At 45.1% G+C, this 27,777-nt stretch overlaps 1 protein-coding gene across 1 annotated transcript in view; it reads left to right on the top strand.

Annotated features, from left to right (window-relative positions):
* The window catches only part of LOC149467201 (phosphatidylinositol 3-kinase catalytic subunit type 3-like), a gene marked incomplete at its 5' end in the record, with an annotated part of 189,300 nt that overhangs the window by 90,297 nt on the left and 71,226 nt on the right, over positions 1-27,777 (top strand). Inside the window, one exon of the mRNA XM_089672075.1 lies at positions 20,143-20,233. Within this exon, the coding sequence (XP_089528201.1) occupies positions 20,143-20,233 (91 nt within the window). The remainder of the gene's footprint in view (positions 1-20,142; positions 20,234-27,777) is intronic.

The raw sequence follows: 27,777 nt of genomic DNA, 5'->3' as shown, positions 1-27,777 counted from the left end.
ACATGGAGATCATACCCCCCTTATGTATTATACATGGAGATCATACCCCCCCTTATGTATTATACATGGAGATCATACCCCCCCTTATGTATTATACATGGAGATCATATCCCCCCTTATGTATTATACATGGAGATCATATCCCCCCTTATGTATTATACATGGAGATCATATCCCCCCTTATGTATTATACACGGAGATCATATCCCCCCTTATGTATTATACACGGAGATCATATCCCCCCCCTTATGTATTATACATGGAGATCATATCCCCCCCCTTATGTATTATACATGGAGATCATATCCCCCCCCTTATGTATTATACATGGAGATCATATCCCCCCTTATGTATTATACATGGTGATCATATCCCCCCTTATGTATTATACATGGAGATCATATCCCCCCTTATGTATTATACATGGAGATCATATCCCCCCTTATGTATTATACATGGAGATCATATCCCCCCTTATGTATTATACATGGTGATCATATCCCCCCTTATGTATTATACATGGTGATCATATCCCCCCTTATGTATTATACATGGAGATCATATCCCCCCCTTATGTATTATACATGGAGATCATATCCCCCCCTTATGTATTATACATGGAGATCATATCCCCCCTAATGTATTATACATGGAGATCATATCCCCCCTAATGTATTATACATGGAGATCATATCCCCCCTAATGTATTATACATGGAGATCATATCCCCCCTAATGTATTATACATGGAGATCATATCCCCCCTTATGTATTATACATGGAGATCATATCCCCCCTTATGTATTATACATGGAGATCATATCCCCCTTAATCTCCTCTTCTCAGTAGAGAATACATTCAGTTCCTCTAATCTTTCCTCATAGCTGATCTCCTCCATGCCTCTTATCAGTTTGGTTGCCCTTCTCTGTACTTTCTCCAGTTCCCCAATGTTCTTTTTGTGAATTGGTGCCCAAAACTGAAGTGTATATTCCAGATGGGGCGCTAATGGGTGTAATAAGACTGTTTTCAGAAGGTACGGAAATGGGCTTCAAAGACTACTGTCGGAAGGGAGTGGCGTGGATGTGAGCAGTACAGCAATGGCTGCCTTTAATACTGAGGCCTGTATAAGTAGACTGTACTTCTCTTCAGCCTGGACCACCATGTACCTTTTTAATGCTTGTCATCCATTTGCATAATCCATTTTCACTAATTGTCACCTAATGTTTCAGCAGTTTCCCCATAGTTTATTCATAGAGCAGCTATAATGTTCATGCATATATGAATACACATGGAGGAGATTGAGCTGCAATTATTCCTAATTACTATGTAATGAAGCATGAATGATGGGTAATGAGAGCCATCTATTTTACCAATACTGATCTGGAGCAATGGAGCAGGGAAGGCGCTTTGTCTTCAGCAGTGCAGATATAATAACGCTTTGTCTATAACTGTCACTGGTTATGGATTGGTACCTCCCCAGTCATGCTGTATTAATTTTCAGACCAGTCACTCCCCACCCCTCCCCCGCCCAATGATGGAGAGATTCACCTTCATTCCGATATTTTTTTATATGCAATGGTCACAAGGAGTCCTGGATAGAAAAAGTTTGTTGAAAGTGTCAAAATAACTTTACTTTCATGCTGGCCCAATGTGCTAAAGCAGAATACTAGAAAAAAAAGAGGATCTTTTATATTATATCCCACGTACGTCCTACTTTAGTGCAAGCATCCTCCCCATACATAATTTGAACCCATCTGATAAGTAACCAGAGAAAAAGATGGCTGCTAAAGTTCTGCTTTCTTGGTCACCTCGCCACCGTCAGGCCTGTTAAGTGTAAAATGTTGTCCTCATCCCCATGAGGAGTCCCATAGTCGTGTGCATTGAAGTGACAGCACTCCACAAAGCTGGCCCCTTGACTCCTTCCTCTAGCCATCTCTTTCCCAGAATGAATCTTGTTTTAGATGGAATTGCATTAAATGTATATAAAGACAGAATTCAGACTTTTTACTAGAAGTTAAAAAGCATTTACAATCTTGTTAAAGTGACTCGGTGGCTAAAGAAATGGATATGAGCAAAAAATGATGTGGCACGTACTAAAATTTAAAAAAAATAAAAAAATAAAAATCTGTGCTTTGTGCGGAATGAAAGTGATCTTAAGTACATGAATTAAACAGCAGCACTCGAAAATCATCTGAATACAAGAGAATAAGCAAAAAAAAGTATTTGTTGCTTTGTAGGTGGTGAAAGTCCATAGCTAGTAACTGTAACCAAACCGGTGAATATAAATGGAGTAAAAATTTGGACTCAGCGAGCGCTTAGAAATAGCAGCTGATACACTAAAAGGATACCACAAACCTTCTAAAATAGATATGTAAAAATATAGTGCAGTGCTAAAAATAATATAAATGCCAAAAACACAAAATTAAATGTCACAATAGTCACCAGTATAAACGCATAAAACTCTACAAAAATGCTAATACTTAGGATACGAAATTGGTGTCCAATGAAGAAATGCAGATAAATATATCAAATATATTGTATTGTTACTGTCTTGTCTCATGTTCTGTCCCCCTTGCTATTGCACAGTGCTGAGCATACCCTTTGGCGCTATATAAATACCGTATAATAATAATATATGACTATTCGTATCCCATAGAACTGCACAAGGTGAATATAAATGGGACTAATGTGCTACCCAATGAGAGAGTGCATGCACAGTCCATAAAAATCTTTTATAATGTGCAAATAAAATCCAGAAGATTCAAGACTCATCTCCAGTAATCCACCACCCGAAAGGACGGTCAGCTTACCAAAAATGAAGAACTCTAAATAGAAGGTATGACTGCGCTCAAGCAATTGCCACATCCACTGGTGGATATCTGGAGAGCCCTCTGGCTGAGATTATGTTCTCAGCAAGGTCACCCAAGTATAGTAAACAGCAGAAGGAAAAAGAACAATGAAGCCACCATAGTGTAGCATATAAAATATCCACTCATCGTAACTGGTGCTCACAAGACACTGCAGAAAGCGTAAGTGAGAAACACACAAGAGCTGCTCCACTAAGTAATGTCAGTGCTAGCTTGGTCCTACGCATTTCGTTATAAAGGTCGTCATCCGGTTTTACTGGCCCTGAGAAGACTATTATGACGAAACGCGTTGGGCGGAGACACTGTGCTGATGACTCCATCCTTGGTTCTCATAGGCTTAGCCCACACAGTCGTTGAATTTTAAAGCAGCCTTCTATGAGCATTAACGCATCTATAGTATTAATGAACATTTCGGATACATTGCCCAGACCTTGGCATCAAGCAATGAACCTCAAATGCCATGTGAGATATTTAAAATTTTGTACAACGCTAAAATGGGTAATGATCGCTTGGTGATTGGCAACCATGCTATAGGGGTGTTTGGGGTGTATTTCAGTGGAAGTGAATACAGATGGTAGCAAAGCATCAACACATGCTGAACTCTGCAGGAAGCATTATATTTTCCTCTATGCTACCACTGCCACATGTATACCTCCATCCATCTAGAGGGCAATCCCACTCCATCCCAGGGCAAACTTGCCAGACTGTGACAAACGCACCTCCCCCCAAGATGATATTATACAGTATTTATAAAGCGCCAATAGTTCGCTCAGCGCTGTACATTACAAAGGGGGACAGAACATGTGACAGAACAATACCAATACAATGCAAAACATGAGGGGATCGAGGGCCCTGCTCCTTGGAGCTTACAATGTAGGAGGGAGGGGATGGTGGCACAGGAGGAGATAGCTGTGGGGGATGGAGTGGTAGGAAGAGTGGAGGAGGTCGGCAGGTTAGCAGGGGGTGGGGTAGGCTTCCCTGAAGAGATGGGTTTTCAGGGTGCGCCTAAAGGAGAGGATAGTAGGTGATAATCCGATGGGTTGGGGCAGGGAGTTCCAGAGGATGGGTGACACCCTGGAGAAGTCCTGGAGGCGGGCATGGGAGGAGGAGACCAGGGAACTAGAGAGGAGGTCTTGTGAGGAGCTGAGTTTGCTTGTTTTGTGGTACTTGGATATTGGGTCTGTTATGTAATTTGGGGCAGTGTGGTGGACAACTTTGTACATCAGTGTTAGGATTTTGAATTTGATCCGTTGCGCAATCGGAAGCCAGTGGAGGGATTGGCAGAGGGGGGTGGTGGAGATGGAGCGGTTGGAAAGGTGGATGAGTCTGACTGCCGTATTCAGGATGGACTGAAGCGGGGATAGCCAGCGGTGAGGCAGGCCAGTGAGGAGGGAGTTGCAGTGGTCGAGTCGTGATATGATGAGGGAGTGGATGAGCTGTTTAGTGGTTTCTGGAGTTAGGAACGTGCGGATTTTGGCGATGTTGCGGAGGTGGAGCCTGCATGAGTTTGTTAAAGATTGGACTTGGGGCTGGAAGGATAGGTTGGAGTCCAGAATGACACCAAGTACTCTGGCCTGCGGGGCGGGTTTGATGGTGGCGTTGTTGGATGTGACGGAGAAGTAAATGGGGGGGGGGGGGTGTCGGAGCACTATGTGTCAGCAAAAATCTCCTCCCCCAATCCCCCCCCTTTCCACCTCCAAAAAATTGAGCACAAATCTGCATGCTTAACCTCTAGGCATACATTCCCCCTCCTTCCAGTACAAATTTACTTACCTGCTGAGATACCCCTCCCAGCACAAATCTTTGCCTCCCAATACCCCTCCTAGCTCAGATCTTCCCTGTCCAAATCTCCCCTCCCAAACAAATTGCCCCTCCTAGCGCAAATCTTCTACCAACTAAATTTCCCCTCCGAACGCAAATTCCCCCTCAGTCCCACCTCCTAGCACAACCCCCTTCCCATTATATCACCTCTTTAGCACAAGCCTCCTAAATTTCCCCTCCTAGAACAATTCTTAACGGTTACTGCCCCCAAATTCCCCCTCACAACAAACATTTTCCCCCTCTTACATACACACCCCTCACATAATACAGTGCCCAGGGCAGCCCCCCTCCTGCCCATTTCTTGTCCCGATGCTGACTGTTAGTGGCATTGACTGAGGTCTGGAGGTAGGAAAACACCACCCAGCCACCTATTTTCAATGCCTATGTGGACAAGGCCTTACAGACCTACATTGGCCACAACTCAAAGCCGTGGTAGTGCATTTTTTCGCAGTGCGAGAGAAAGTGGGAGTTACCATTGGTATCCATGACCCCTATAAAAAGCTTCCAGCACTGGAGTCAACAATCACAAGTATAACCCCTGGCATTGGTATTAGTGATTGCAATACTGGCCTTCAGCTTTAATCACTTGCCGCCCTGCCACTGCATATATACGTGTGCAGGGCGGCACTGGGGTGCAAAAGCACGTTTTAAAATGGGCTCCGCGCTCCCGATGGTTTCGCAGGCAGGGGGCGCACGCGCGTGCTCCCGCCGACCCGCGGGTGACACCATTTGATCCCGGAGGGATCAATCATTCAATTTCAGCCAGTGATGTCTGGCTGAAATCATATGATCGGTCCCTGTCCTATCCTGGCCTGTGTTGACATTTACACAGGACAGGATATGATGTCATTCTTCTCTGCCTGGACACATTCCGTTCCAGACAGAGAAGAAGACATCCAAACAGTGAGTAAAACAGCACATACCCACAGTTAGAACACACCTAGGACACATTTAACCCCTTGATCGCCCCCCCAGTTAACCCCTTCACTGCCCTGTCACCAGTGTCACTGAACAGATTTTTACTGATCACTGTATCAGTGTCTCTGGCGACTTCCAATAGTGTTAGCACCCCTCCCAGATAGCGCCAGTTTGCCCGCCAGTACACCAGTAATCCCATTTAACCCCTTGATCGCCCCCCCTCCCCAGTTAACCCCTTAATTGCCCTGTCACCAGTGTCATTGATTACAGTGAACAGATTTTTACTGATCACTGTATTAGTGTCACTGGTGACTTCCGATAGTGTTAGCGCCCCTCCCAGATAGCACCAGTTTGCCTGCTAATGCACAGGATTTTTTTTACCAAAAACATGTAGCGGAATACATTTTGGCTTAAATTTATGACTAACTGAGTTTACGATATATTTTTTATAGCTGAAAGTAGAAAATATTGGTTTTTTTTCAAAATTTTCGTTTTTTTTTGTTTATAGAGCAAAAAATAAAAAGCACACAGGTGATAAAATACCATCAAAAGAAAGCTCTATTTGTGTGAAAAAAAGGACGTAAATTTCGTTTGGGTGCAGCATTGCATGACTGCGCAATTATCATTTGAATTAGTGCAGCGCCAAACAGCAAACAAAGGTCTGGTCATTAAGGGGGGTAAATCGTCAGGAGCTCAAGTGGTTAATATCAGCTCTTGCACCATTTTCATTGTCCATCTCTGGACTAAATTTCATGCTCCTGGTACTGCTTTGTTGCAAAACTGAGGCATGTTGGTAATAGGTGGGTTATCCTGGGCTGACCTACAATGTTGTTTTTTTTTTTTTTGCCAGTGTCCACTCCTCCTGTAGTTGGCAGTATAACCAGGAGGTGAAAGACTTCTCTGTCCTTGAAAGGATTTTCTGGGGAGCATAAAATTGTTGTGTTCCCCTGAATTGCAGCATTAAGGAATTGTGCTTCATTGAAGTATGAAGACTAAACTGATAGTAGGGGAGATGAAAATGGTCATTTCCCGTCAGCCCAATTTCCCCACAAAGAGTTCTATAACAAAACGAACAGCTGTAGACCATCTGGTGTCTCTCCCCCCCACAATCCTCCAGTTCTGTTTAGGAGAACAAAGCATTCCCTTTAATAAACCATCACTATAGCGCACCTTCATGGCTCTCCTGTGCTTAGCCTCCCACAAGCACTTTATTGACACTGCTGCTTCTGCAAAAAAAGCAAACCCCCCCCTTCCCCTGTTATTTATAATAAAAAGTCCGGGACAAAAGACTCGCTGTGTAATTGAGGCCCCGTTCATTTTATTGCTGTAATTACACGAGCCGCGGTAAAATAATTAGCTTCCTGGCCTTTTAAATATACCAAATGATACAACGGATAAAATCCAATAACCCTTCATATTTTAATTATCTTAATAATTAATACCTTTCCTCGGCAGGCCTTGATGGCGCCTCGCGGAGGGTCTGTTACGGTTATACTATCGCGGAAAGTTCAGCATGGCGTGGCGCTGTCGGAGACGTCCAGGGTGGCGTATGTGTGATATAGTATTGATCTCGTCTTGCCCATCAACCTGGTAGCTAGTAAATGTACTATCTTGTAAAAGCGCCCTTGAGTCAAATAATTAGCTAATGATGTACACAATAAAGTCCTCCGCTTTTAGAATAACTCAACTAGATTAAAGAGACACTGCGCTGAATGGCCAAAGGCTCTGAGAAAGAGGCCCCCCCCACATGCTTGGCTCTACAGCCCTCTTTTATTTATTGAGATACTTGTATAGCGCAGTTTATTTACACAGCACTTTACATATATATTGTCACATCAGTCCCTAACCCTCAAGGGGCGTACAATCGAAGGTCCCTAACTTACATTCATACATACACATACTAGGGACAATTTACACAGGAGCTAATTTACCTACCAGCATGTCTTTGGAGTGCGGGAGGAAACAGGACTACCTAGAGCAGGTGTGTCAAACTGGCGGCCCTCCAGCTGTTGCGAAACTACAAGTGCCATCATGCCTCTGCCTTTCGGAGTCATGCTTGTAACTGTCAGTCTTGCAATGCCTCATGGGTAGTTTGACACCCATGTAGTTTGGCAACAGCTGGAGGGCCACCAGTTTGACACCCGTGACCTAGAGGAAACCCACGCAGGGAGTAGTTTGGCAACAGATGGAGGGCCGCCAGTTTGACACTCGTGACCTAGAGGAAACCCACGCAGGGAGTAGTTTGGCAACAGCTGGAGGGCCGCCAGTTTGACACCCGTGACCTAGAAGAAACCCACGCAGGGAGTAGTTTGGCAACAGCTGGAGGGCCGCCAGTTTGACACCCGTGACCTAGAGGAAACCCACGCATGGAGTAGTTTGGCAACAGCTGGAGGGCCGCCAGTTTGACACCCGTGACCTAGAGGAAACCCACGCAGGGAGTAGTTTGGCAACAGCTGGAGGGCCGCCAGTTTGACACCCGTGACCTAGAAGAAACCCACGCAGGGAGTAGTTTGGCAACAGCTGGAGGGCCGCCAGTTTGACACCCGTGACCTAGAGGAAACCCACGCATGGAGTAGTTTGGCAACAGCTGGAGGGCCGCCAGTTTGGCACCCATGTTCTAGAGGAAACCCATGCAGGGAGTAGCTTGGCAACAGCTGGAGGGCCGCCAGTTTGACACCCGTGACCTAGAGGAAACCCACGCAGGGAGTAGTTTGGCAACAGCTGGAGGGCCGCCAGTTTGGCACTCGTGACCTAGAGGAAACCCACGCAGGGAGTAGTTTGGCAACAGCTGGAGGGCCGCCAGTTTGGCACTCGTGACCTAGAGGAAACCCACGCAGGGAGTAGTTTGGCAACAGCTGGAGGGCCGCCAGTTTGGCACCCGTGACCTAGAGGAAACCCACGCAGGGAGAACACACAAACTCCAGTCTGGTAATGCCGTGGTTGGGATTTGAACTGACGACCTTAGTCTTCTATTGTAAAGCGCTGAGCAAACTGTTGGCGCTATATAAATCCTGTATAATAATAATAGTGCTGCTAGGTGGAAGCGCTAACCACTCGGCCACTGTGCTGACCATCACTTAGCCACTTTGCTCCTTCTCGCTCCTTCCCCTGTTGAAGCCTAGAGGGTGCAGTGATGTCACTTTGATCATGTGATGGAGGAAGGGAGAATGTCACCAGCACACCGAGAATCACCAATATGGGTACAAAAGTTTTAATGAATGATCACATAGTTACCGCAAGGCAACGTTTCGGAGTCTCACAGGACCCCTTCATCAGACATGTGAAGGGGTCCTGTGAGACTCCGAAACGTTGCCTTGCTGTAACTGTGATCGTTCATTAAAACTTTTGGACCCATATTGGTGATCCTCGGTGTGCTGGTGACGTTCTCCCTTGCTGATTTTGTTGGGTTCCAGCCGACGGTCGCTGCAGCACCCACTTACACACCCAACCATTTTTAACGCAGGAACGTGTGCGTTGGGATTGTACACGTGTATTTTGATCATGTGATGGAGCTCAGACCTAAGGGCCACTAGGCCTCTATAGCTGCATCATGGGAGAGCATCACATGCTCCCCTATACATGATAGCACTAGGTAATTTTTGCTCTGACTGCGATGGAGGAAAGAGTGGCGTGTGATTACTGGAGAAGCGTATATCAGTGGGTCGGATGGGGTACAATAGGAAAACTGACAGTTTCTTTGGAGCTGGTTCACACCACATGCATACCAGTGCTTTTTTTTTTTTTTTTTCTTCTGCATCTAAAACGCATAAAGAGTAGGACACATTAGTTTTCAATGGCATAATTCATACCAGTGCTGTCCGTTCCAGTGTGTTCAGGTTCCAGAAATAAGTAGAACATGCTACATTTCTCCTACACAGAACTGTACTGGAACATGGTAAAATGCATCAAAAACGCACCGGACCTCACTCAGTACAGTGGGGAACAAAGCATCTAGAATGCATCCGGAAATGCAGCAAAAACATTAAAAAAAGAAAAAAAAAAAAACTGATCAAATCCGGCAAAAACGTGCCTGGAACGGATCCGGAGGACATTTTTGTGGCGTGAACATGCCCTTAAAGGGGTTTTGTAGACTTAACACAGATGTTGTCTTTAGGTTCAGTTCACACTAGTGCAATGCAATTAGCATGCACTTTCCAATGCGACTATTATTATTATACAGGATTTATATAGCGCCAACAGTTTGCTCAGTGCTTTACAATATAAAGGGAGACATTAAAGGTACAATACAAGAGGGTTAGGGGGTCCTGCTCCTGGGAGCTTACAATCTAGGAGGGAGGGGCTAGTGGTACAAGAGGTAATAACTGTGGTGGATGGAGTGGTTGGAAGAGTAGAAGATTCCATTATTAGCTGAGGGCAGCAACAATACAGTTCAATACAAGAGGGATAGGAGGGCCCTGATCCTGGGAGCTTACAATCTAGGAGGGAGGGGCTAGTGGTACAAAAGGTAGTAACTGTGGGGGATGGACTGGTAGGAGGAATAGAAGTTTCCGTTATTAGCTGAGGGCAGGATAGGCTTCCCTGAAGAGAGAGGTTTTCAGAGATCGCCTAAAAGTGAGCAGAGTAGGCGATAGTCTGATAGATTGGGGTAGAGAGTTCCAGAGGATGGGGGAAGCTCTGGAGAAGACCTGGAGACGAGCATGTGAGGAGGAAGAGACAAGGGAGCTAGAGAGCAGGAGGTCGTGCGAGGAGCGGAGAGTATAAAAGGGAGACAATACAGTTCAATACAAGAGGGATTTGAGGGTCCTGATCCTTGGAGCTTACAATCTAGGAGACTATGTAGTACTTTCAGCTTTAATGCGACTTCAATTCAACTTTACTCAGAAGTCGCATCAGAGAAAGAGTGATTCCTGTGAGACTGATGAGATCTGTTGAGTTTTTTTACCCACACATCTCCTTTTCAGGTCATCCTTGTTTCTTAAAAACTCTCCTCCCAAGCTCGTTGCATTCACACCTGAGCATAGCGGAAACGCATGTTCCTGCTGCATTTTTTTTCTGCGGGTTTTTATGTGGAAACTCCTATCGTGTATAGGGCAGCCTATTCATTTGAAAGAGCCCAAAGTAGCTTAATAATCTTTTCGATTGTGGAGCACTGCATGTTTTTTCAGTGTGTATTTTGGTGCGTTTGTACTGCACTTTTTCATGCAACAGACACATCTGCTAACTGTCATTGAGGTGTTAACGTTTTAGGCTACATTCACTTACATTGCCATAATGGCATGCAAACTAGGATTTAGGTGTCCCTAACATTTAAGATGCATTCATTTCTGCATGCTTCCAAAAGCATAGGAAATGCGCATCACTCTTGTGTTGCTGTAATTTCCTCTACGTTCTGGTGTGAATGATATGTGCTTGGGTGAAGAGTTTTTAGGTAGCAAGAATGACCTGGGAGGAGAGGTGAGGGTTAAAAAAAAAAAAAAAACACGGATATTGTCAAATTGCTTCTTCTTTAATGTTAATGCAACTTCTGTGAATTCTGTGGGGGCTGAACCTGCACTGGAGTTGCACCAAAGAACCTATTCCAAAATCGCGCCATGCCGAGTCGCACTAATTAGGATATGCACCATTGAAAACAATGTGATTTCCCTTGGCACGTGATGATTCTGTGTGACTCAAGAAGTTTCACTAGTGTGAACCGGAGATTAGATATGCTAGCATATACAGGTGAAACTCGAAAAATTAGAATATTGTGCAAAAGTTCATTTATTTCAGTGCAGCAACTTTAAAAGGTGAAACTAATACATGAGATATACTCATTACATGCAAAGCAAGATAGTTCAAGCCGTGATTTGTCATCATTGTGATGATTATGGCTTACAGCTCATGAAAACCCCAAATCCACAATCTCAGAAAATTAGAATATTGCATGCAATCAATAAAACAAGGATTGTACATAGAACAATATCGGACCTCTGAAAAGTAGAAGCATGCATATGTACTCAGTTCTTGGTTTGGGCCCCTTTTGCAGCAATTACTGCCTCAATGCGGCATGGCATGGAAGCTATCAGCCTGTGGCACTGCTGAGGTGTTATGGAAGACCAGGATGCTTCAATAGCGGCCTTCAGCTCTTCTGCATTGTTCTGTCTCATGTCTTTCATCTTTCTCTTGGCAATGCCCCATAGATTCTCTATGGGGTTCAGGTCAGGCGAGTTTGCTGGCCAATCAAGCACAGTAATCCCACGGTCATTGAACCAGGTTTTGGTGCTTTTGGCAGTGTGGGCAGGTGCCAAGTCCTGCTGAAAAAGGGCATAGATCAGACCAAAACATGCCTGAAAGTCCGGACTGGTGGTAGATAATCTGAAGGTCAGCTAAACAAAAGGCCGAGACCGTGAACGTGCAGGAACGTATGGGGTAACCAGACTCAAACCTCTGAGTGCGCAAAAACAGTTTGGCAGATCAGAATACGAACCACTTTCATCAGGCATTCATGAGTGTTTTGAACACATTTAAGGTCTTTTCCTTTAGGCCAGGTGTGCAGCTGCAGTGTGACCACAGTTAAGTACCAAATATAATCCTGCAGATGTGTGGAGCAATAAACATAAACACAGCAGGTTTGAACACCTTAGGAAGCTTGCAAGATACACACATGGTTGTGGGGAGCTTGCAGAGCTGCTTTATTCACCTAAATCGTAAAAGTGACAGGGAGCATAATTCCTGCTGCAAGGTGCCACAGCATGTGCATGCCCTGCCATTGCTGCTAAAGAAGGTAGATGTTTGGGCAGTAAAAGCGCAGCTCAATGGCAGGGTTTTACCATCCCCCAACTGCTAGTGTAAACGAGCTTGTGTGTAAGAGTGAACTCTGATGTGGACCTTGTTGTAAGGGTGGACTTTGATAGGGACTTTGATGTGGGGAGGGGGGGGTGGGCTTTTTTGTAAGGGTGGACTGTGATAGGGAGCTTGGTGTAAGGGTGGCCTCTGATGGGAACCTTGGTGCGAGGGTGGCCTCTGATGGGAACCTTGGTGCGAGGGTGGCCTCTGATGGGAGCCTTGGTGCGAGGGTGGCCTCTGATGGGAGCCTTGGTGCGAGGGTGGCCTCTGATGGGAGCCCTGGGTGCGAGGGTGGCCTCTGATGGGAGCCCTGGGTGCGAGGGTGGCCTCCTGATGGGAGCCCTGGGTGCGAGGGTGGCCTCCTGATGGGAGCCCTGGGTGCGAGGGTGGCCTCCTGATGGGAGCCCTGGGTGCGAGGGTGGCCTCTGATGGGAGCCCTGGGTGCGAGGGTGGCCTCTGATGGGAGCCCTGGGTGCGAGGGTGGCCTCTGATGGGAGCCCTGGGTGCGAGGGTGGCCTCCTGATGGGAGCCCTGGGTGCGAGGGTGGCCTCCTGATGGGAGCCCTGGGTGCGAGGGTGGCCTCCTGATGGGAGCCCTGGGTGCGAGGGTGGCCTCCTGATGGGAGCCCTGGGTGCGAGGGTGGCCTCCTGATGGGAGCCCTGGGTGCGAGGGTGGCCTCCTGATGGGAGCCCTGGGTGCGAGGGTGGCCTCCTGATGGGAGCCCTGGGTGCGAGGGTGGCCTCCTGATGGGAGCCCTGGGTGCGAGGGTGGCCTCCTGATGGGAGCCCTGGGTGCGAGGGTGGCCTCAAGTTTATTGGAAATCTCTTTGCTTTGATTAACTGAAGTTCTTCTCTGTTCTGACTTATATCATGCTACAGAACAGTAAACACATTCATTTAAATTGTATTCATTCATTTATGAAACTCTTGGGTTTTTTTTTTTTCTTCTGTCCGGCTAATATTTGCTAAATATGCAATGTGGACCTCGTATCAAAAAGACTAGTTTTGAAGATGTGAAAATATAAGCGATAAAAGGCTTTCTTTTTTTTTTTTTTCCTTGGTTATTTTAAGTGAATAACTAAGGAAGAAGCAATCTTCCTTTGCTGTCGCTTACCAATCCCGATTCTTGATTACCTGCCATTAAAGAGAAAAGTGTTGAGCGATAGTTTTGTCTCCAGACGCGGTTCCTTAAACAGCTCTGTAATAAGAGAGATTAGGGGAAGATTGTTGAAATTCTCCGAAGTTTTCGGTTACCGTGGAAACAGGAAAGGTATACAATTCTAGACTTTTACTAGACCTGTCTGATTTATACTCGTAGTGTCAGAGCTAAAGAGGCTTTGAGGGAGGCCTACTGGGACCCAGATAAAGGAAAAAAAATGTATGAAGTTGACGTCCTCTCCTACTACTGCACATCAATGTGATCGGTTTAATTTGAGTACCTGAATCGCTGTGTGTAATGTTTTGGGAATATTGCTGTATATAAGTTAGTTTTACAGTATATGGATTGTGGGGGTAAAGCGCTATAAAAAAATAAACCTATATCATTACCAATTCTTGAAGTGTTGGTAAACCCCAGACCCTGCATTTCCTATATCCGGTCTCCCCGGTCCCTGCATTTCCTATATCCGGCCTCCCCGGACCCTGCATTTCCTATATCCGGCCTCCCCGGACCCTGCATTTCCTATATCCGGCCTCCCCGGTCCCTGCATTTCCTATATCCGGCCTCCCCGGTCCCTGCATTTCCTATATCTGGTCTCCCCGGACCCTGCATTTCCTATATCCGCTCTCCCCGGTCCCTGCATTTCCTATATCTGGTCTCCCCGGACCCTGCAATTCCTATATCCGCTCTCCCCGGTCCCTGCATTTCCTATATCTGGTCTCCCCGGTCCCTGCATTTCCTATATCTGGTCTCCCCGGACCCTGCATTTCCTATATCTGCTCTCCCCAGTCCCTGCATTTCCTTTATCCGGTCTCTCACAGTACAAAGAATATGGAAATGCAATTATTTTATTAAATAAAATCTGCTAAATAACTTTTCTCATCAGCAGTATATAGCAGTCTTGTGACTTCTATCAGTGTCCAGCAGAGCACTGGTTAAAGCTTGTAGGAGGAGTTTTCATTCTCCCTTGACTGTCCTATGAGGCTGCAGTACCCCTGACCCTCTGTCTAGACAGCCCTGATTGGCCCTGTTCTGATCATGTGCACCCTCCCAAAGAAAGAAAAAAAAAAACCTCTCTAGCAATACATGCCAAACTGAGCATATGTAGAGTGCCTCCTAGAGCTCTGTACTATCAGCAGATGGATTGGGGACAGTAGAAGGGGAGCATCAGAGGAGACGGGATCAAACAGCCTTTTTACACAATACGGAGGACTGACTCCTTGGGTTTACTGCATATACAGAATTATTTTACTGTTGTGGGTTTAGTAACACTTAAAACATGGTGAATGCATTCAATTTTCCTTTCTTGGCTTTTTTTTTTTTTTTTGTTTTTGTGTGGTGATCCTGCCAGTAACACACTTCCTGTGTTAGGGTGTCTCTTCTCTGGGGGGAGAAGCAATGGAAACGCCTTTGGACAGCAGCATTGTCAGTCTGGGGAGAAGGTACTGTTAGAATAGCAGACCTAGATTAATTTGATTAACAAATTAAAGTACATAAAATCCAACACGGGTGCAGCGCTAAATGAATATACATATAATATAACTAAATAAAGTGCCCATATAAAGTGACAAAATGCAATTCACATATAAGACAATCTGTATTAAGGTGCCATGTATGTGATGAGGGTGATAAATATATCACAAAACTCCCGTTAGAGAGCATGAAACAGTTCAAAAAATAGTGACTGATGTAATCAGAATAGTCTCTAGTAGGTGATCTGTGTGTTCTCGGATAATCATTCAGGTGATGTGTCAGAAGGAATGTTAAAAATGCACACTCACCAGATGACAGATCATAATACGCAATGTATATGATATATGGCCGGAGGTCCCCCTTAAAAGGTAGCAGCCTGGTCAGGTCCAATTGATCTCCTTCCTCCCTGGTGATCTGCCATACAACTGCTGTCCTCCAAGAATGGGCTCTAAGGTGGTATTGGCTCATGCAGAGCCAAAAAGAAGAATGCCCATAGTGTAGTAGTATTCAACCATAAACTTTTATTTAAGATAAAGCCTAACAATTGAAACGGCATAAGAACTGTCACTGACCATGTACAGAAAGAAAGATGGCCGTCGGACCTCCTCGTGGTCTCGGCGGCGTGACATCAGCGTGTATAGCTCCTCCTCTACGTGTTTTGTGCTCGAGCACGTATTCATGAGCGGTATGCAAAAAATCTTCTGCCATAAAATCTTCCCCCTTCCTGACAGCTTGTTTTCAGATTTTTACTCTTACAGCCATGCATGCGCAGCTTATTGTCCTCTCCCAGCATCTTAAAAATGATGGTAGGAAGTGCTGAGTACCAGGATGACTGAACTCCCGTATGTACATGCAAGAGTTATGTCATGCAAGCCCAGCCAATCAAGGAGGCTTAAAGAAGAAGTATAGCCAAAGCTCCTCTTAGCCCTACTTCTCCTGTAGGTTATAGGAGTGCACGTAGTTCTGCACTCCAGTGACCCAGGTTCAGCCAGCAGCAGGCTAAAAGTCCACTGCCAGCTGATGTCGCTTAGCCAGTCCAGACTATTGAGGTATCCCTACTTTAGTGTTGGGATCCACCTAGATGCCTTAGCGGCAGCTGGCACCTCCTCCCAGCAAGCCGCTGAGAGCCTGAGCCAGCTGCCCCCTTGCACAGCCCAATGCACCAGTGGGTGCTGGAGGGGCAGAGCAGAGAAATGAAGACAGTCGGTCACCAGCTCTCTGCTCACTGAAGACTGAGACCTGAGCAATCAACAGTTTTTAATCGCTCATTCACTCAACCGCTCCTACCCTTTCCACAGCCCAATCTTTGATAGGTTATTTCCTCTTAGCTCTGTGAGCTTTCACATGCAGGGTGAGCCATTGAGAGATAGATAGATAGATAGATAGATAGATAGATCTAATACTTTGTATTGGATATATTAAAGTTGTTTGGTAATATGTATAATTTTCTCTTGCTATACCTTTAGACTGCCTTGGCAGTTGAAATCTCTTCAAAAATCCCCCCTGAAGAAGCCAGTGAGGGCGAAACATGTAGGGAGTAACTACAATTATATAATTTTGAATCTCAGTTCCACTCTTAGTACTGAAATTTGTTTTTATGTTTCTGTATTTTTTTTTTTTTCCCTTTTTTTGTTTAACCTCCTTGGCGGTGTTCCCGAGTGTAGCTCGGGGTAGAATTTCTATACCAAGAACGGTAACCCCGAGCTACACTCGGGCTTACTATGCAGCGTTCTCTGGGGGTCCCTGCAGCAGTTACCTTGTCCTTCGCTCCCATGATGGGTCCCCTGCAGCGTCCCCGTCCATCTCCTCCAGCGGATGCCGGCATCTGACTTCCGTGTTCCGGTCCCCGTGACGTCGGAACGTTCGGGCGGCGGAACCGGCGGGAAATTTGAAATTTTTAAAAAATGACATTTTTGCTGTCATTGCTTTTTCACTGCATTTCACATATATTTTGTCCCCACTGCTTTGTCCGGCGCCCTGCCTGCATTTTGACTGTTCTTTCTGCCTGGAAACTTAGAAAAGTCCATGGCGGCCAAAAAGCGTCCCTTTACATCAAAAGCGGTTTTAGAACAGCAATAGTAAATCAGAACCACTTGCAGAATTGAGTGATGATTCGTGGGGGAAATTCGTCATCAGACACTGAAAACGATTTTGCGACTTTGCTCAGCGATGTGCGAATTTGCCTTTGTATTTCAAATTTCAGTGTTTTTGGTTTGATTATATTATTGAATTAAATTTATTATTATTATATTATTATTTTTTATGATTATTTATTAAATTATAATTTATGATTTCATGTTTCAAGTTTTATCATACCCGGGATGTTTAATAGACTCTTGTTCGGACAGATTTCAGTGAGTTATTCCTAAAAATTACAGCCTACAATTAAAAACTACATATTTCCATGCAAAAAAATGGTACCGCTTTCAGCACAAAATTCCTGACATGATCATACCGCCAGGGAGGTTAAAAAAAAAAAAAAAAAAATACGAACTAAAAATGATATAACTTTTTAATATGTTTGGTATTCATGTTCATGCACCCTGAAAGTCCCATCTTCTCTATTGAATATTTGCAATTTTAAGGGATGTGGTGCAATAATCATATCTGGTCGCTCGCTCGCCACTTTACAGTTTCTGCTCACTGAAGACTGAGACCTGAGCAATCAACAGTCTTTAATCACTCAGTCACTCAACCGCTTCTACCCTTTCAACAGCCCAGTTAGTGCTGGATGGGCAGAACAGAGAACTGAAGACTGACCGTCACCAGCTCTGCTCATTGAAAATCGAGAACTGAGAAATCAACAGTCATTGGTCACTCAGTTCTTGATCTTCGAGGCGGCGGGGGTCAGATTCAGCATCCATCTAATGTGAGTGTGTGTGTGTGTGTGTGTGTTCTTTTTGAAAAAGAGAATACTGAGAAGAGAAGGAAGCACTAGGGATGGAGCGATCAAGGAAACCACAGACATTGCATTGCAGGCAGAAGGGGGGGGGGGGGGGTGGCGTCACTTTACAAAGTAAGGGTGCCACCATAATGTGTGAATATACTGTGCATGCTTGCCATTATGACTAGAGTGCCTGCAGTACCTGAAGTGTTAAATTCTGCTTTAATGGTGATTAGATGAAGGCAACTGATTTGCCAATGTGGCTGTAATTACTGGGGTTGTTCCTGACACTCAGAGCTGCTTGGATTAATAGCAAAACATTTTCAGCATTACAGAACAAGTCAGGTCTTGAAGATCACCAACTATTACTAGGTGTGCCGGGTCCTGGCTAATCCATGACCTTTTAACCACTTCCTGTCCGGACACTTTCACCCCCTTCCTGACCAGGGCAATTTTCAGCTTTCAGCGCTATCGCACATTGAATGACAATTGCACGGTCATGCAACACTGTACCCATATGAATTTTTTACCATTTTTTGAGACCAGATAAAACTTTATTTTGGTGGTATTTATTCACCGCTGGGATTTTTATTTTTTTTGCTATGTAAATGAAAATGTCCAAAAATTTTGAAAAGTGTTTTTCTTATAAAATTTTGCAAATAAATAATATTTCATCAAATCTTGGCCAAAATTTATTCAGTTATCTTTTTAGTAAAACAAAAAAAAGCCAAATTAGTTAATAACCAAAAATTATATTTTTTAAACTTTTTTTTTTTTTTTTTTTTACATTTTTATTTTTTTTACATTTTTATTTATTTTTTTTTTTTTACATACGGTCACCCTAGCAGTACAGGGTCACCATGGTGACACTACTACTTTTGAGGGGTGATGATATTTTTTTTTTTTTTTTTTTTTACACCGATTGCTTTTACACCCATATAGGATGTAAAGGCAATAATTTCTCTTTCTCTGTCTGCATTCTTGCAGCCATTGAGAACTACTGAGTGAGCTGCGATTGGTCACAGCTTGTCACATGGTACAAGGCTGTTGTGAAAAGCCCTGTACCATGTGATCTCTGTGATAATTCACAGATTTCACACATAGTAAGCAATGATGTCAGAAGTGACATCTTGCTTACTACTTTGCATGTGATCACTGATTGTCCAATCAGTGATCACATGATCGGGACCTCGTACAGAGGTCCCATCCGACCGGTGTTTCACACAGCGGGCACCGGATCGCGGTGCTGCTCGCTCCTGGGGAGTGCACACAAGTAGGGTGCAGGGAGGCCGTTTATAAACGGCCACCCGACCCTGCACTGCCACCGTCCGGCTGTTTATATACAATGGCCAGTCGGGAAGTGGTTAATAGACGCGTTCATACTGCCCACACACTGCAGCGGGCTAGTGTGCAGGCAGCACTTTATTTCTATTTTTGTTTTTTTTGTTTTATTTTGTTTTTGTTTTTTTATCTCATCACACAGCTCCCTTTTTTTTGTGGGGGGGGGGGGGTGTCACTTTATGTAAAGTTTACAAAGTGACCCTTCATGTCCCCATACAGCAGCATGTTGTATTGCTCTGCTGTACAGTGAGATGTGGTGCCTTCTTGTATGCTGCAACTATTGCATTTTATTGCTGCTCACTGCACTGCAGCTCCAGTGCAAACAGGGCACAGAGAAAACAATTGTTTTCTCTGTGCCCTGGTGGTGAATGGCGTTTCCTCCAGTGCATAAAAATGCTGGTCACCACATATGTGAACTAGTGTTCCGTCTCTCCAATCTAAGCATTGATAGTGTGATCTCTGTAACTTACAGTTGTGATGAGATAGCGATAACTTCAACCTCAGTTGGATACCACAGTCAGTGACTCAATCGATAAGACATCTTGTAGATCTTCTGAAGTTTATTCCATAAACTGAGAGAATCTTACAACAATGAAATGCCATAGGTCAAAGATCATAATGTTTCCTGCTCCATGCCATGAGGCTTGCTGCTATGTATCTCTGGGAAAGGGGGAGGGCTATCTATACAGCATTAACTAAACCAAAGGAAAGGGAGGAGCAGAAACAAAATATAGAAAACGCTTAAAGGCATATGACAGTCATGTGAAACATGACAACTAGCATTTAAAGATTTAAATTCTGTAAGTTATTTGTGGCACACTTAAATTCCTATTTTTGTGTCTAAATGTAAACATAGGTGAGAAGCTCTAAAGTCTGTCCTTTTTGTGTATTTCAGGTATTCCAATTTGATCCTTAATCTTTTTTCACTGATGGTGGATGCCAACATCCCCGATATTGCGCTAGAGCCGGACAAGACGGTGAAAAAGGTAAGAGGCTGTAAAACGAATGAAGGCGTAAAGTATAGCTCTGACAGATGGCAGGATACACTGGTATGTCATTCTTCATTTTTCTCCAAAGGATAAGTTCACCTTTGGGAACATGTTACATGTTTTCAAAACAAAGGGTGTAGCACTGTAAACATGTAAAATTTCAAGTATTCCAATAAGTCCACATATAGCCATAAACGCATGTAAAAACCACAAACTAATATAAAGTCCTAAAACGGAAGAAAATGCAGCAGATGAACTTGTGACTCCAACCGATAGTAAAAAAAATGCGCACTCACCAGATGCGCATGGATAATGCGCATAAATATAAATCCTCAAGGTATACTGGACAATCCGGTGAACTTTTTCCTATGGTGCAGTCATCAAGCCGTTAGGGAAGTATTTAAATCCACTGGTTCCAGAGGTCCCCTTAAAATTGGTGAGATGATCAGCCTGGATATGGGGCTCCTATTCCTCCGGATATGCTGGATACTAACAGGTACCTGTGGGCTTAATAGCTCCAGATAGGAGCCACAAAACAAGTGCCCATAGTGTAGTAGATTAAATCTTTATTGTAGTACCACAAAAAACAGACAGGGTATAGTGGTGAGCAGAAATAACACACTATACCTTCATTAAAATGGCCGCCCGAGCTTCCTTCCAGCTCCAGGCGGCAGTAGTGTCGTGCTGTCTGGTTGCTCCTGAGGCCTTTTGTGCAATGGCACTTCTTCAGAGGAGGAACCGACATGTTACATGTTCCACCCTAAAACAGGTAAAACATGTAACATGTTCTCCTAGCCGCAGCTGCCTCCCGTCACTGCCTCTCCTCCCTTTTTGACAGTACGGGGTGAAGTCTCCCCGTACTATCTGTCAAATTTGAAAACCACGCAGCCGTGCGGGGCTCCGCCCACACAGCCGTGTGATTCATTCATTTACAGACGTCTGTGAATGAATGAACTGCAATTCCCAGCAGCCGTAGCGGCTCTACCACAATGCTCAGAATATCTGCTTCATAGTACATCCCGTGCGGCAAGCAGATATTCTGACAGGTCTGCAGGAGACCTCTCTGAGGAAGAGGTTGAGACCTCGAAACGCGTTGGCCTGTTGGAAGTCCAGGGTTCCATTTTTTTGGACTTGTATGCAGTGTGGATTGGACACAGCTGTTTAGTGTGATGTGCCTTTGTCCTGTTTGCCTATTGTGAGTACAATACTTACTTTTTATCCTTCCAATACATTTTTTACGATAATGCACTAGGCCGGTGCACCCTATGTTTGTTTTTCCAGTATCCAGTGACATTGGACTACGCCGGTCCGTTGAGGGCAGCAAGGAGTGCATTTTCCAGGATATCTGTGACGTTACCACAACCCAGGGCGGCACAGTGGCTTAGTGGTTAGCGCTTAGTAATTGGGTCATGGGTTCAATTCCCAACCATGGCACCTCCTGCATGGAGTTTGCATGTTCTCTTGTGTTCGCGTGGGTTTCCTCCGGGTACTCCGGTTTCCTCCTACACTCCAAAGACATGCTGGTAGCTTAATTGGCTCCTGTCTAAATTGTCCTAGTTTCATCCCTGGCCATGTGGGATCTCCTGCATGATGGGGGTTGGGGAAAGACCTGGCAACCTACCCTGTAAAATAATTGCTAAGAGAATTCATGGAAAAAGTCGCTTATGAGTGACGGTCCATGCAATCGCCAAGGGTTGGATATTACTGGATGGATGGTTAGAGACCATAACCCTAGCAGAGTCCATCCCGAAGTGCAGGAGTACAGAGTTTGCTGTGTTTTTAGGAGACCTGAATGGCATCAGTGATCTACTGATCGTTGGTGCAATGCTTTACAGGCTCCATACTTTTTATAAAAAGTGTAGTATTGGTGAATATGGTGTAACCTCACAGTATTGCTATGTTCTGTCTATGTAACTTATACCATAGCAACCCCCTTGTTCCATCTGTGTAGGGATAGCTCTGTGTTAGATTCTGTGTCATCCCAGTGTTGTGGGTTCTAATACCCCCAGTTGGTGTCCCAGTGGATGGTGGGAGTGAAAAAGCAGATACTGGTGGGTGGGTTTCCCGTAACTTCAATGTCCCAAGTCACCCCAAAAAGGTTATTCAAAGGGGTAATGTTACTCTTTGCCTCTTTCCATGTCAATTTGATGTATTTGTTCAGTGAATGTGTGTTCACATTGCTGTGACTTCTGCTGCGACTTGCTGCAACCTGCGACACAAAGCCGCAAGACAAGTAAAGACACTGCCATTTCAATGTGTGCCATCTTCATTGCTGTGACTCAAGTAGGCCCATAGCATGTGCTAACTTTCCACATATCTGATGCTGCCTCTCTGAAAATCTGAGCGCACACTACAGATGAGGTCAAGTCGCAGCGATCAAAAAACAGTTTCTGCACTACTTTTCTGCATTTTTGGTGCAACATGAGTGCCATAGACTGCAATGTTAAAAAAAGAAAACAAAACCCATACTTCTCTTGTTTATGGTTTTTTGTTGTTTTTTTTGGGGGGGGGGGGTTGGATTTTTTTTTTTTTTCTGATCTGGTTTTTTTGGGGGTTTTTTATGGATTTTTATTTTTTTTATGGTTTTTGTTTTTTTTGTTTTTATGGGTTTTTTGTTTATGGTTTTTTTGGGTGGGTTTCTTTGTTTTATGGGTTTTTTGTTTTGTGTTTTTTATGGTTTTTGTTTTGTTTTTTTTTATGTTTTTTTTGGGGGGGTTTTTATGGTTTTTGTTTTTATGTCTTTTGGGTTTTTTTTTTTGTTTATGGGTTTTTTTATGGTTTTGTTTTTTTTTATGGTTTTTATTTTTTTTGTTTTTAATCATATTTGCCTTGCATCCCCTGCAGGCCCTAAGGGTGAGAACTGAGTGATCAGACTCCAGTGATCACTCAGTTCTCCCTGCCACTTTGAGCAGAGAACTGTGACTGTCAGTGACCGCTGTTTGCTGTGCCCCTCAATCTTCATTGGAGCGCTGGGCTGTGGAGTGGCTGGCTCAGGCTCTGAGGCTCCCTGAGAAGCTGATCCAGGTGCCCGGTCCAGACATTCGGGTGGATTTCGACTTTCAAGTTTGGATTTTTCCCCAGCTTGGACTGGCTGAGTGGCGTCAGCCGACCGTGGATTTTAGCCCGCTGTCGACTAAAAAATGGTTACAGGAGTGCAGAACAAACTGATCCACAGGAGAAGTACAGCCAAACAAGCGTTGAGTGTACTTCTTTTTAAAATCACAAAAGTTGCAAGGTAGACATATCTCTTGTCTTTGCGATTTCTGGCTGCGACTTCAGAGGGTTTTTTAAGCCAGTCGCATGAAAGTCACATTGAAGTCGCAATTTAAAGTTGCCCTGGAAGTCGCACGGTTTTGGAGTCGCAGCAGTGTGAACCGAGCCTAAAAGCTTGTATTTCTGATGTTCTTAACCTAACCCATATATCATCGATATACCTGAACCAGTGACTGTGTGTTGTTCCCCTGAAAAAGGTTGAAGGCTGCCTTTTTCATCTCTTCTATGTACTGGTTGGCAGCAATGGGAGATGCTGGTAAACCCGTAGCACAGCCATTTTTCTCTTGAACAGAAATGAACCAAATCCGGTTCAGGTTACAGCAAAAAAAGCCATCAAATTTGTTTTTGTTTGCATTTTTTTCCCCCCAAATTATTAATCAAGACCACCATTCTGTCGTCCGCCATCAGTATTCTTCTGACCTAAATGACAGCTCAGGTTATTGAGAACCCGTTACGCACAACAAAGCGATCCCCGGCTGTATGATGTAGGTGCCTCTTTACATTCTATTATTTTGTAGTCGCGGTGTTCCATTGCTCAGGGCCTGCCGCTTAATATGCAGCCTGCTTCTTCCAGCTCGCCGTTTAATCTGTGCTTCAAAAGGAAGTTCATGACTCTATTAATACCGGGGCCAGAAGAGAAGCTGTTCATTTGGGTAAACAGATTATTAGAAGTCAGGCTAGACACTTTACATAGCTGTGAATAAAATGCCGTAATCAAGAACACCAACCGCTCCATGCTGTCTGCATTGTAAAGAGCTGCTGGGTAGGGGAGGTTAGAGGAGACCGGCTCGGGGATTAAAGGAGAGCTATAGTCTTTGCTTCTTTTAGATGAACATGTGAATAAGATCAACTCTGCTGTTTATTTCTTATCGGCGAGTTTTCGGTGTTTGTTTTTTTATTGCAGTAATTAACAGTATAGTTTATAACTATATTTTTACATGGGAGCAGCCTTATTGTCTGATTACATACTCGGGTTCTACTTCCTCCTTCATAGTGCTGCACAGCGCTTGTACCTTGCTGTCCTATTTCAGTTCAAGGCGAAGGGCTCATTCACACAGCACACTGGGGTTGTTTTACTAAAGGCAAATAGACTGTGCACTTTGCAAAGTGCAATTGTTCCAGGGCTTTGTAAATGAGCAGAATCTATCTACTTCACCTTTCTGTGGCCAATTGAACAGCTGTCTGCTGTCATTCTACCACCCTCCAGGAGCTGCTGTCCTCTTACCACCCTCCAGGAGCTGCTGTCCTCCTACCACCCTCCAGGAGCTGCTGTCCTCCTACCACCCTCCAGGAGCTGCTGTCCTCCTACCACCCTCCAGGAGCTGCTGTCCTCCTACCACCCTCCAGGAGCTGCTGTCCTCCTACCACCCTCCAGGAGCTGCTGTCCTCCTACCACCCTCCAGGAGCTGCTGTCCTCCTACCACCCTCCAGGAGCTGCTGTCCTCCTACCACCCTCCAGGAGCTGCTGTCCTCCTACCACCCTCCAGGAGCTGCTGTCCTCCTACCACCCTCCAGGAGCTGCTGTCCTCCTACCACCCTCCAGGAGCTGCTGTCCTCCTACCACCCTCCAGGAGCTGCTGTCCTCCTACCACCCTCCAGGAGCTGCTGTCCTCCTACCACCCTCCAGGAGCTGCTGTCCTCCTACCACCCTCCAGGAGCTGCTGTCCTCCTACCACCCTCCAGGAGCTGCTGTCCTCCTACCACCCTCCAGGAGCTGCTGTCCTCCTACCACCCTCCAGGAGCTGCTGTCCTCCTACCACCCTCCAGGAGCTGCTGTCCTCCTACCACCCTCCAGGAGCTGCTGTCCTCCTACCACCCTCCAGGAGCTGCTGTCCTCCTACCACCCTCCAGGAGCTGCTGTCCTCCTACCACCCTCCAGGAGCTGCTGTCCTCCTACCACCCTCCAGGAGCTGCTGTCGTCCTACCACCCTCCAGGAGCTGCTGTCGTCCTACCACCCTCCAGGAGCTGCTGTCGTCCTACCACCCTCCAGGAGCTGCTGTCGTCCTACCACCCTCCAGGAGCTGCTGTCGTCCTACCACCCTCCAGGAGCTGCTGTCCTTACACAGCCACTAATGTGAACCAACCCTTAACAGTCAAACTGACTCCTTCACCTCCTTTGATCTGCATTTGCCATGGTGCAAGAAGCAACTGTGACCGTTCTCATTCATACCATGATTTGAATGTAACTGTTTTGGGAAACTGTTAAATCGATGGGTTTACATTTCACCTGATGCTTCCAGAGTTTATCTGCACAGCCCAGCAATGATCTACAGATACAGAACATCCAGTCTGGCTATATGCAGATATTTATCTGGAGTCATCTCCTGCCTGACTCATGAGTAATGAGATAATAGTTCTTCATGCCACAAGTCTCAGATCTTTATCGCTCACTGTACCTGTACCAGCGGCTCCCTACAAAACATTATGCCAGCCGAAACATCTTCCAGCGTAAACAGAATTGTGAATCCTACTGAATGCAGATGGCGCTGTGAAGCGGAGGTGAAAAGTGCAGATTTATGGGGAGCAAAGCATTGACTGAAATCCTGGAGATCAAACCTGTGTGTATTCCCGTCCCCGGGGAAGTACGATTCGCTCAAGCAGTCGCTTGTTATCCATTTGATTTATATCTCGTCCTTCAGTCGATGTGTATGAAGCAGAAATGGTTCACAGCTGCCGCATCTCAATACAGAGACCCCCAAAATATTAACCATCATTTCATATTAGAAGACTGTCTTGCAGCACTGGGTAGCTGGTTCATTTTCCACTACGGGCTGTGTCTGCAAGGAGTTTGTTAGTGCCTCCAGGGCTTGCTTGGGTTTAAAAAGCGCTTCCACCGAAAACTGGCCTGAGTAACTTTGGTGCATTTTTTGGAGTTTGATGGTAAAATTAGATAAGCTCCTCTGGTGCAGGGATTGCTGCAATTGGGCCATGTAAATGGATATGTAGGATCTATGATAACCCCTTGTCTACCAAGGTATGTTTATAAATGTATTCAAAGGGTTCTGTGGCAGCTGTGATCCTGGTATTGATTTTTACAGCCAACTTTTTGTGACCAGGAGGAACAATGCTAAGGCCTGGAAAACCTTTCATCTCAGCATCACAGAAACCAAGAATAGAATTACCAGGGCTGTGGTACACATCACAGTTAAATCAGTCTTACTGGGCTGGGTGCGGACGGATGAGCAGTTGTGGAAACCATGGGTGGACCATCTTCCAGCCAACTTTGACGAGACGTTACTATGCCCCTGAGAATGCCTTGTGCATGTCTTTGGAGCTTCTTAGATGAACCTCCTTGCTCACCTCCCCCTCGGGGCTCTTTCTCATTTTCCTCCAACTTTTTCTCCTTTTTAGCCTTTCTCTTCCTTTCTGGTCTCTGAAGCCTTTTTCTCTTCTTGTTCTCTTCACACGAGTTTCCTCTATTACTGGTTACCCGCCCTTATGGATGCTCACTGAGGTACTGACATCCAGAAGTACTGTCTCACCAATGAGAGACCCCATACATAGTTAAATTCTGTTGTCCTTCCCTCCATTTTGCATTGCCTGACTTACTCACTGTAAGTCAAGCAACTCGTGGACCCAATGGATGAAGCCTCATAAGGGTCCACACTAGGGTTGGGAATCCATAGGGCTTATATGTTCATGTCTTTGTTGGGGTTTTAAGATTTTCATGCTAATTTGAAACATGTTGTGGCTATGAAGTATATAACTTGGTCTTTAAGCTACCTCCTAGTATTTCTGGGGCTGTGTCCCTGCCGTTCTGATGCATCCATCTTATTTTTTTTATACATTGATTTTATTCCTGTATTGTATTTGCAATTTCACAAAATATTTGAACAGGAAAAAGTGACCAGGATGGCTCTAAAACTGCCTGATCGTTTATGTGGCTCCAAAGATACCAGCACCTGTGGTGGTTCCCAGGCTTTCTGGGGACAGTGATTAACAGCTGTAACGTTGACAGCAGGAGATGGTCAGGGATTCGTTCTTCAATCCCCCCTGCGACTAATAAATCCAGAAGCATCACATATTGTCACTTCCTGGTTCAGGGCTGTCATTCCTTTGCTGGTATAGCCAGGGAAGCAGCTAATCGAGAAGAATCTAATAGACCCCTGATTTGATATCTCCATAAAGAGAACCTATTACCCAGGGGCGGACTGACCATTTGGAAACTAGGGCACTGCCCGAGGGCCCGGGGTCAGTAGGGGGCCCCATGAGATGCCCCTGGTACCTTTTTCATAGGCTTTTTTGAGTTTGGGCAAGGACACGGGCC

Source organism: Staurois parvus, unplaced genomic scaffold (genome assembly GCF_062004578.1).
Source record: "Staurois parvus isolate SC_StPar_1 unplaced genomic scaffold, SC_StPar_1.0 ptg000119l, whole genome shotgun sequence".
NCBI lineage: Eukaryota > Metazoa > Chordata > Amphibia > Anura > Ranidae > Staurois > Staurois parvus.
The sequence above is the reverse complement of the archived record's forward strand: the minus strand, read 5'-3'. Positions and strand labels throughout refer to the sequence as shown.